Here is an 11094-nt window from a genome sequence, read left to right as displayed (position 1 = left end):
TTTCTCCCGCGGAGCGGCTGGTAGTTTCGAACCGCTGACCTTAAGGTTCGCAGCCCGATTCGTAACCACTACGCTACCAGAGCTCCTTTATTTAAAAATATAAGTGAGTGAATAGTGTAGACTCCTTCTATCCATTCCTAGATATGATGGAGCCAATTCTTACTTACGGGGACCTGTGTATGTCAGAGGAGAACTGTGCTCCCTAAGGCTGTCAGTGGCTGATATTGTGAAAGTAGATCTCCCAGTGAACAAGGTGGTGGTGTGCCGTGGATCCGGTTCCACTCATAGCGAACCAGCTCATAGTACAGGGTTTCCAAGGCTGTAAATCTTCATGGGCGCAGAAAGCCTCATCTTTGTCCTGCAGAGGTGCTGGTAGTTTTGAACTACTGACCTTGAGATTACCAGCCTGACTCGTAACTGATACGCTACCAGAGCTCCTTAATGAACAAGGTAAGTACAAGCGTATTTGTGTTTACTTACTAATCTGTAGAGAACAGTTTCACATGGGTTCCACTTATCAAAGATGTGGTGAAAAGCATTTGAAACTGTTTAGTACAGATTAGTAAACACAAATAAGGTGTACTTACCTTGCAGACTGGGTATTCCATGCCTGTCAGACGTTGTAACTTTGAAAAGAGACTTTGATTCATTCTGTCAGAAGGTGCTGGGGGATTGGAGAGAGACAGATGCCAGCTTTATTAGAAGTAGAACATTTGATGTGGTGAAAACACATAATTGTTCACTACAAATTAGTAAGTAAGCACAAATAAGCCTGCACCAACCTTGCTCATTGGGCAGTATGACATTGAGATAACCAGGCCTTTATTCCAAGGCACCTTGGGTGAACTCAACCGCCAACCTCTGGGTTCACAGCTGAGTGCGCTAGCCATTTGCACCATCTAGGGGTTCAGGCTCCTTTGAGGAGTTGTTAATGCCCCTGGCAGGCCACTGTCCCTCTGAGGGGGTGTGCCAGACCCTGGTATAATCTTCCTCTCAGTGGCTACACTGTCTCCCAAGCTGTCTCTCAGTTCTCAGACTCCAACTGCTGCTCCGTCTACTAGAGGCTCCCGGGTCTTCCAGCACCTGCTGGACTCTCCACCTGGGTGCCTTGTGGCTACTTCAATGTTTTCTGTTAAAAATGAAAGTTCAGCCCCATAGTGACCCTGTACAGGGTTTCCGAGGCAGTAAATCTTTATGGGAGCAGAAAGCCTCATTTTTTCTTCCGCAGAACAGCTGGTAGTTTCAAACTGCTGACCTTAAGGTTCACAGCCCGATTCGTACCCACTGCGCTACCAGAACTTCAGATTTAGGACTCCATAATTGCATGAGTCATTTCCTTTGACAGTTGTGAGTTTTAAGAGATGTTGCAGCGTTTGCATAACCCTGGAGCTTGAGGGAAGAGAGGAGTGGTGATTGGTATCAAAGACTATGGAAGGGTATAACATGTCAGAAAAGTCCAACAGTTCGGATAGCTTGAACCTCCAACTCTTAGGGACCAGCCTTGTGCTGATCTTTCTAAAAGAAATTATTCATGGCTTAGGTCAGGCACACCTTAGTCCTCAAACTGATATCTTTGCTCTTGAACACTTTGAGGAAGTCTTGTGCAGTAGATTTGCCTGGTGCAATATGTTGTTTAACTTCTCAACTTCTGCTTCCATGAGTGTTGATTGTGAATCCAAGTAAAATGAAATCTTTGACAACTTCTGTCTTTTCTCCATTTATCATGATGCTATTTATTGGTTCAGTGGTGAAGCTTTTTGTTTTTTTTTACATTGAGGTTCAATCCATACTGAAGACTGTTCTTTGATCTTAATCAGTAAGTATTTTAAGTCCTCTTTGGTTCCTGTAAGCAAGATTGTGTCATCTACATAACAAAGGTTGTTAATAAATCTTCCACCAATACTGATGCCACATTCATTTTCATATAACCCAGGTTCTGAGATTATTTGCTTAATATATAGACTGAATAAATGTGGCAAAAGAATATAGCTCCGGCACACACCTTTCCTGATATTAAACCATTCAATGTCCCCTTGTTGTTGTTGTTGTTAAGTACCGTCGAGTCGTTTCCAACCCATAGCGACCCTGTACAGGGTTTCCGAGGCTGTAAATCTTTACGGGAGAACGCCTCATCTTCCTCCCGCGGAACAGCTGGTAGTTTCGAACTGCTGGCCTTAAGGTTTGCAGCCCAATTTGTAACCACTACACTACCAGAGTGTCCCCTGGTTCTGTTTAAACCACTGCCTCTTGGTCCATGTACAGTTCCCTCATGAACACAGTTATCTGGAATACTTATTTTTTGCCATGTTATTCATAGCTTATCATGATTCATACAGTCAAATGCATTTGCATAGTCAGTAAAGTATAAATAAACATCTTTCTGGTATTCTCTGCTTTTAGCTCAAATCTATCTGATGTCAGCGATGATATCCCTAGTTCTATTTCCTCTTCTGAATCTGGCTTGAGTTTTTGGCAACTCCATCTTGATGTAGTATTGCAGCCATTTTTTCATTGTCTTCAACAAAATCGTGCTTGCATGTGATAGTAATGATACTGTTCAATGATCTCCACATTCTAATGGGTCATTTCTCTTTGGAATGGGCACTAATACGGATCCCTTCCAGTCTGTTTTCACATAGTTGTCTTCCAAATTTCTTGGCATAGATAAGTGAGTGTCTCCAGTGCTACCTCAGTTTGTTGAAAGACTTCAGTTTCTTTGCTGTCAATTCCTGGAGCCTTGTTTTTACCAATGCCTTCAATGCAGTGGCTCTGGGAGGCTCTTACGAAAAGGGGTCCAGTGGCCTGAAGCATAGTCTGGCACACTGGTGGTCATCTTTACTGAGCCGCAGGCCTCCGTACCAACAGCCACCCAACAGACCAAGAGAAGCTGATTCCCCAGAAGCAGGACCATGGCACTTCCTGCTTACTCAGTCTCATGGGAGGAACTGAAAACATAAGCCAGTTTGTCATCACAAACACTACACAGGCACTGTAGCCTCATGGCTGTGAGAGGTTCCTAAGAGACAGCTTATTAGGAAAAATAAAAACAGCAACAGTTGAAACGTCAGGCTTTTGTCTACTGCTCAGGAACAGAGGGGGGGTATGGGAGGACCAGGGATCTAGAGCCATCCCGAGCTCACCTTCTTCAGTTGTGAGGAGACTCCGAAGCCCAAAGATCTGGGCCACAAGGATGCCAACAGTGATGAAGAGCTGAGGCACCACTCCGAGAGCTCCCCTCAGGTTCTTAGGAGCCAGCTCTCCTAGGTACATAGGGACCACGTTGGAAGACAGACCTGGGAGAGGGGTTCAAACAGAAACATGATCAAGAAAAATTAGTCTGTCAGGACAAGCTGTGTCTTCCAATTCTGTACATGTCTTCTAACTTAGCAATCACCTAATTCATGCCAGAACTCTCCCCAAACTATACGACAAAAAGCAAACATTTCTTTAGTTATTAGTTCTTTAAATTTTTAGGAAAAAGAAAACAGATCACAGAAGTTCATGAGCAGGTGCCCTTGCTTCTTGACTGGTGCCACCAGGGCACCCAGCTTGGCTGGGTCTCTGGTCTTCCCTCCTAAATGGTCTGGGTCTCAGGAAAAAGCTACACAAAGCCGAGATACTCTTCTAACTTGCTACTCCGGCAGGTGTTTACTCCCTTGTAAAAGGGAGCTGGGTGGCTCAGGTGATAGGAGTGCATTTAAATGAGTTTTGAACTAGCATGGAGGAGATGACACACTCCACTGTCTTCCAAGGGGAATGGGGAAGAACTGAATGGGATACACACCAGCAAGTATTCTTAGAGGACCAGTGAGGACCTGGGACTTCCTGAAACCTTTTCAGGGGTTTGTAAGACCAAGATGGTTTACAGAATAGAACTGAGATAGTACTTGCCCTTTTTATTCTTGTTTCCTTCTAAGCAAACAGTGGAAATTCCAAGGAGCAATAAGACATGTGGAAGCCCCTGGGTAGCTCCAATGGCTAAACACTGGACCATTAACCAAGAGATTGGCAGTTCAAACCCACTCAGAGGAGCCTTGGAAGTAAGACTGGGTGTTCTGTTCCTGGAAGGTCACAGCCTTGAAAACCCTGTGGAGTAAGGGTCTGCTATGCACACATGGGGTAGTCATAAGTCAGAATCGGCTTGATGACAACTAACAACATGGCATGTGATATCCCAGTAGGCTGAATGCACCAGTAGATTTGAGAGTCCAGTTTTCTACTAGTGTGGTGAGGTGAATTATCTAATGTCTCTCTCTTCTAGCCATAGACCATAAAACAATGGTCGGTGTCATATATTTTTGCAACTAGTAAACCAGATATTAAGATTTGCAAAAATGTAAAACTATGCTATTCTTCCCACTACACATTTTTTGTTTTAGAAAATAGTTACTTTTCACAAAAATAGATTGTTGTTAAATGCCATCAAGTCATTTCTGACTCAGAGATCCTGTATAGGGTTTCCAAGGAGTGACTCATGGATTTGAGCCTTCTAACCTTGTGGTTAGCAGTCCAGTGCTTATCATACAGCACCATACAAGGCCTCCAAAAACAGGTTGTTTTTTGTTAAGTGCGATTGAGTTGGTTCCAACTCATAGTAACTCTATATAGGGCTTCTGAGGTTGAAAATCTTTGAGGGAGCAGAAAACTTCCTCTTTCTCCTGAGAAGTGCCTGGTGGGCTCAAACTGCCAATTTTGTGGGTCATAGTCATGTGTCTATTCTATGGAGCCACCAGCTTATGGCTATCATTTTCTAATGAATTCAGATAGTTTCCAGTTGTCATTTCTAATATGGTAAATACTTAGAAACCACATAAGCAAAAGCTATTTGGAGCCCTCAATAATTTTAAGAGTGTAAAGGGGTCCTGAGACCAGGAAGTTTGAGAACCACTGGTTCAGTGTTTCCCAGACTCAGATGCCATCAAGTTGGTGCTGACTCATAACAGTCTCATGTGCGTTAGAGTAGAACTGTGCTCCACAGGATTTCCACTGGCAGAATTTTTACCAAGCCTTTCTTAAAAGTGGTTTCTGGGTGGATTTGAATCTCTAGCCTTTTGGTTAGCAGTGGACCACATGAGTTGCATTAACTAACCGTTTGCTCTACCCCCGCCCAAACCAAACTCGCTGCTGTTATGTTGATTCCATTTTATAGCAACCCTACAGGTCCAAGTAGAACTTCCTCGAAGGGTTTCCAAGACTGAAAATCTTTCAGGAAGCCAACTACTATGTCTTTCTCTTGCCAGGCAGCTGGGGACTTCAAACAACCAATCTTTTAGCTTGCAGCCAAGAGCTTTAACCACCATTCCAAGGGGAGATGATGGGCTTCGTGTACAAGTCACATTATTTAAGGAGAAAGGTTACAAATGTTAACTGTGGTTTGTTATCTGTTGAGGCCTACTACAGATAGTCCCAAATCACAACGTATGTGAATTATGCCAAGCCACCCTTGAGATGGTCTATTTGTATTTTTTTTGTACATATATGATTAGTTATATGTATCTACATACAGTATATAATTTTGCAGATGTTATCACTCTCTGTAAATTTATAAGTAATGTTTCCAACCCAGAAAGACAAATAGAGATTGGATTTATAAAGATACTGATAATAAAATGTAGTAATAATAGAAAGAGGTATACAATTTACGTCAGAACCAAGTTACAATAGGATGAAAGCCCATGTAAGTCAGGGGCTACCGATACCTTTAGCAGCAATCCTGGTCACTAAGAAAGTGACTGGAACTGCCCACGACTTCAGGAATCAACAATCTAGTGCAACAGCTGAGCTCACTGCAGGCCCCACCGACAGGCAGGAACAGGGCTGGGGGTCCAGGTATCCACATGTTCTCAGGGAAAACTGCCAACCAAGTCCAGCTTGCTGGGGTCCGTCATCTCCCCTTGGAATGGTCTCTTTTCTCTGTGGGAATCTTTTCCCTTATTTTTCTCCCCAGCCCTGCAATTCTTCATTATTGCCCCTAGCACCAAGCTCCTGGACTGCACTTTGTCAGTTAACTGACAAATTGAACCACTGTCGGTTAACTCCAACTGAGGGGGCTGACATCTGGTTAAATCACCCCTTCTCCTCTACCTCATGCTTGGAAAGAGAGAATGAATCAGAGATACTTGGTGATGCTAGGGCAGGAACTTCCCAGAGGCCTCTCTTGGGTGCCTACCCTGCATTTGCAGCACCCTGAGAGTGGGCACCTCCTTAAACTTGACTCTCCAGAAGCCTTGCTCACTTCCCCTGGCATGACCCTGGGAAACACTGCCCTAAAAAAGATGCACCTGGGGGTGGGGAGGGGCACAACCATAGCTTGAACCACAGTGTCCCGCTGCTGTTAAGTGTCAATGAGTCGGTTCTGGCTCATAGTGACCCTGCATAGGGTGTCCCAGGAGAGCTGCTGGCATTGAACCACCGACCTTATGGTTCAAACTGGTCTTTTGGCCCAGGGCTTATCCTCTAGTGCCACACCAGGACTCCTCTCTGTTGTTAAGTGCTGTCAAGTGGATTCTGAATCATGGTGACCTTATGCAAAACAGAAAGAAGCACTGTCCAGTCCTGTTCCACCCTCACAATCTCTGTGACCCCTGAGCCCATTGCTGTGCCCACCGTGCCAATCAATCTATCTCACTGGGGGGGTCTCCCTCTCTTTTGTTGACCCTCCACTTTACCAAGCATGATATCCATCTCCAGGGACTAGTCCCTCCTGGTAATATGTCTGAAGTGTGAAAGACTAAGTCTCATGATTCTGGCTTCTAAGGAGCATGCCGGTTGTGCTTCTTCCAACATAGATCTGTTCGTTTTTCTGGCAGACCTTGGTACTTTTAATATTCTTCTCCAACACCATTAACTAAAACACATTAATTCTTCTATTGCCTTCCTTATCCATTGTCTAACTTTCGCATGCATATTAGGCGAATGGAAACATCATGGTTTGGAAATATCTCTTTAGTTAATGCCAATTATGGGAGAAAGTCCCCAAACCACTAACTGCAGTACAGCCTGGCCAATAGGTCTGGAGGACAATAGATCAGTCTTTGAAAACCTGCTTTATAAGTTACCAGGTGAGAGATCCCAGACAAGTCATTAGCTTCTCACAGGAGGGGAAAGTGAATGAGTACCCTGGAAACATCTTTTGCATACTCTAAAGGAGCTCTGGTAGCGTAGTGGTTACGAATCGGGCTGCGAGCTGCAAGGTCAGCAGTTCGAAACTACCAGCGGTTCCGCAGGAGAAAGATGAGGAGGTCTGCTCCTGTAAAGATTTATAGCCTCGGAAACCCTGTGTAGGGTCGCTATGAGTCGGAACTGACTCCAAGGCACATAACAACAACAACAACAAAGTGCCCTATACTATGCTATGTTATCAGTATTTCAAATACCAACAAGGTCACCCAAGGTTTCAGCAGAGCTTCCAAACTGAACGGAGTGCTCCTTGAGGCCAAGATGGCCAAACTTTATCTCTCATACTTCAGACATATTGTCAGGAGGGACCAGTTGCTGGAGAAGGATATCATGTTTGGTAAGGTGGAGGGTCAGAGAAACAGAGGAAGACCTCCAGCGAGATGAATTGGCAAAGTGGCAGCATCAATGGGCTCAAATGTGGCAATGACAGTGAGGTTGGCCCAGGTCCAGGCAGTGTTAATAAGTTCTGCTGTACATAAGGTCGCTATGAGTCAGTACCAACTCGATGGCACGTAACAACAACAGCAAAAGAGCCCTATACTACTGCACTATGTTACTAGTATTTATTTCCCTCTCTCTCTCTCTCTCTCTCTCTCTCTTTGTATTTTAACTTTGTGATGGTCATTTACTAGTAAATCATGAATGCTGGTAAGTGCCATTAAGTCAGTTCTGACTCATTTCAAGTCTGGATAGGGCTTTCTGAGGAGCAGCGGGTAGGTTTGAACCACCAACCTTGCAGTTCAAGACGACCTTGCTGTTCAAACTGACCTTGAGGTCCAGTGTTTATCCTACAGTGTCACACTAGGACTTCAAATGAAGGAAATTCCCCTTCAAATTCAATACATAAAAATGGAATTATTTTACTTGCTTTAATGACTATATAATTTTCCTGTTTGTACCAGGGAGCTTCAAAAAGTTATGGGAAAATTCCATTATCTTTTCATTCTATTTTTCCATGAACTTTTTGAATCCTCCTCATATAATTCAAACATTTTCTCATTGATAAATAAGCATCCATGGTGTTTCCAGTTTTAGCCACTAAGAACAATGATGTGCTTACATTGGTGTATACTATGGTCATCTTGCAACAAAAGTTGGATTCAACGTGTTTGGGATATTTTTAATCTTGATAAACATTTTCAAAGTACTTTTCTAAAAAGTTGTAGTAATTCAGACTCATGTCTTAAAAGGCTGAGTTTTTGCTTTCCTATATTCTCTCTTGGATCGGCACAGTGGCAGCAGCAATGGGTTCAGGCATAGTAACGATTGTGAGGTTGGCACAGGACTGGGCAGTGTTTCGTTCTGTTGGGCATAGGGTCACTATGCATGGGTACTGACTTGATGGCACCTAACAACAACAAACATTCTCTCTAGCACTGGAGGTTTCTGTTCTATTGACTGTTTGCCAGTAGGATGGGAAGAAAACAGTATTTCATGTTTTCTTTCATGTACATTTGATTATTCATGAGGTTAAGCATATTTTTTTAATGCTTAGTGTCTACTTGAATTTCTTTTTCTAGAGAAGCAACATGAAATGATAGCTCAGTATATAAACACTAAGGTCTCTGGGTGACATAGTTTGTCCTCAACTAGTAGCCTAAAGGTTGGCAGTTCGAACTTACTCCTTGACACCTTAGAAGAAAAGACTGACAATGTGCTTCTGTAAAGATTACAGACAAGAGAACTATGGCGTCAAACTGGTTTGAACCAGTCAATGAAGCAAAACCAAGACAGACTAGAATTTGCAAAATGTGGATGTCTGGTATGATAACTGGAATGGGAAATATTACAGGTTGGAGCCCAGGAATGGGAGGTTTGGAAGAGGCTTGTGAGTCCTTTCAGGAGCCTGATATGAGAACATGGAAAATTGCCAAGACTGTGGAGAGTGACACACATTCAAAGCTATGCAATCGCCAACCCTCTTTGAGCTGGGCACGGTTAGCTCCCACTGTTACCAGTATTTCTATTCTATTGCATTTTTTAAAAAAATATATAAAATATTTCTCACTAAACATTTCACCGCCCATTAACTAGACACAGGCCGGCAGCTTAGAAACATCAAATATAAAGACCTTGGATTGGAAGTTCCCTTTTGAACCTAGGATTCTGTCTTTCAGTGCTTCCAAAGAGCAGCTTTCTTTGCAGGAAGCCTCCCAGCAAGGATCACAGGAATGCAGTCTGCACATGAGAATAATAGAGGGGCTTGAGCATCTATTTCACTGCAGAGGCAAAGGAACAGCTTGCATTTGTATGCTTCAGAGACCCCAGATTGGGTTGGATCCCCGGGAGCCTGTTCTTCCTCCTCCTCGATCATCCCTAATAACAGACTGACAAAACAGTGTGGCATTGCTTACCTGCACATATTCCCACCAAAAGTCTGGAAAAAATGATGATTTCATATGACTGGGCCATCTTGCTGCAGCCCATCAAGATTGCAGGTATGATGGAAAAGATGTTGTTGAATAGCAAGGTCCCTTTTCTGCACAGGACAAAACATCAGTTAGCTTGGTTTAAGGATGTGGTTGTTGATTCAACAAATATTCACCAACTGTCTCCTCCATACAAACTTCCTCAAGCCCTGTTGTAGATGTGACTGTTATGTTTTCAGATTATACTGGTAGAAACAGAGGACTCTCTTAATAGAAGCAGCAAAATAAGTCGATAAAAATTAATACCCACTGGTTTGGTTTGGTTTTAAAGCCCTGGTAGTGCAATGGTTAAGCTAGCCTACACACTTGCTGCTGACCATAAAGTGGGAGATTCTAACCCACCAGTCACTCCACAGGAAGAAAGATCTGGTGATTAGCTTTTGTAAAGATTGAAACCTAGGAAAGCCTATGAAGAAGTTCTACTCTATCATATAGAATAACTGAGAATCAAAATCAGCTAGATGGTACACAAGAACAATAATTTAAAACAAAATCAACAAACAACTGTAACAAATCTCAAATAGAGGGAATTTCAGGAAGTTCATCAGTTTCCTGAAGCTGGAGTTGAGTTGGTAGCAGCTCTGGAGAACACGATAGAAGCAAAGATGAAACTTCTCTGGAGGAACCCCCTAAATCTAGGCTCCCCACAGCCACAGTCAGGTCCACTAATGATGGAGAACTACCATCACAAAACACATGGAACAATCTACCATGTGCAAGCGACAGTGTACTCAATCAGCGCAGTATCAGACAACAGAATTAGACAAAGACTATGTCTACAGTACTCAAATTAATTCATGAGCTCAAGGCAATATCCATCAGAATTCTCTGTCAAGAGTTTCAAGAAACTAATTTAAAAATTCACGTGGAAGAGTAAAGAAGCATGAATAATTATGATCAATTCCAGAGCAATTAATTTTTCCAATGGGGGGGAAATTAATTAGCTCTCTTTCATCACATATTTAAATAAAATTCCAGGGAAATTCTATCTGGAAAAAATAAATGTGTAAAAAAATTTTTTTAAATATAGAAGAATATCCTTTAGACATAGACTTTCTTGAGATACAAAATGCAGAAGTCATACGTGAGAGTTAAATTTAAAGACTTGAAAATTAAGGGAAAAATTTTACATAGAAAGGACACTATATGAATTTTTTTTTAACGTAATAAGTTATAAGGAAATGTGGCTTATATGAAGCAAGCCAGTGTGCACATACTCCCTTTTATTTTAACTGTGGTAAATAGATACATAACATTTGCCATTTCAACATTCTTCATGTATACAGTTCAGCGACATTAATTACATTTACTGTGTTGTTCAACCATCACCATGATCCATTTCCAGGTTTTTCCATCACCCCTAACAGAAGCTCAGGGTCGCCTAAGCAATGAGACCACTGCCCTGATTGTTGTTGTTGTTGTCAGGTGCCATCGAGTCGGAACCGACTCATAGCGACCCCATGCACAGCAGAACGAAACAATGCTC

General features: G+C 42.7%; 1 protein-coding gene across 1 annotated transcript in view; it reads right to left on the bottom strand.

Annotated features, from left to right (window-relative positions):
• The window catches only part of SLC2A5 (solute carrier family 2 (facilitated glucose/fructose transporter), member 5), a 38251-nt gene that overhangs the window by 13263 nt on the left and 13894 nt on the right, over positions 1-11094 (bottom strand). The window contains exons 4-5 of the mRNA XM_006873095.1: positions 9534-9658; positions 3141-3293 (exon numbers count right to left, since the gene is read on the bottom strand). Coding sequence (XP_006873157.1) covers positions 3141-3293; positions 9534-9658 — 278 coding nt within the window. The remainder of the gene's footprint in view (positions 1-3140; positions 3294-9533; positions 9659-11094) is intronic.

The sequence above is a fragment of the Chrysochloris asiatica genome, unplaced genomic scaffold (genome assembly GCF_000296735.1).
Source record: "Chrysochloris asiatica unplaced genomic scaffold, ChrAsi1.0 scaffold00223, whole genome shotgun sequence".
Taxonomy (NCBI): domain Eukaryota; kingdom Metazoa; phylum Chordata; class Mammalia; order Afrosoricida; family Chrysochloridae; genus Chrysochloris; species Chrysochloris asiatica.
Note: the sequence above shows the minus strand (reverse complement) of the source record. Positions and strands in the feature narration are given on the sequence as shown.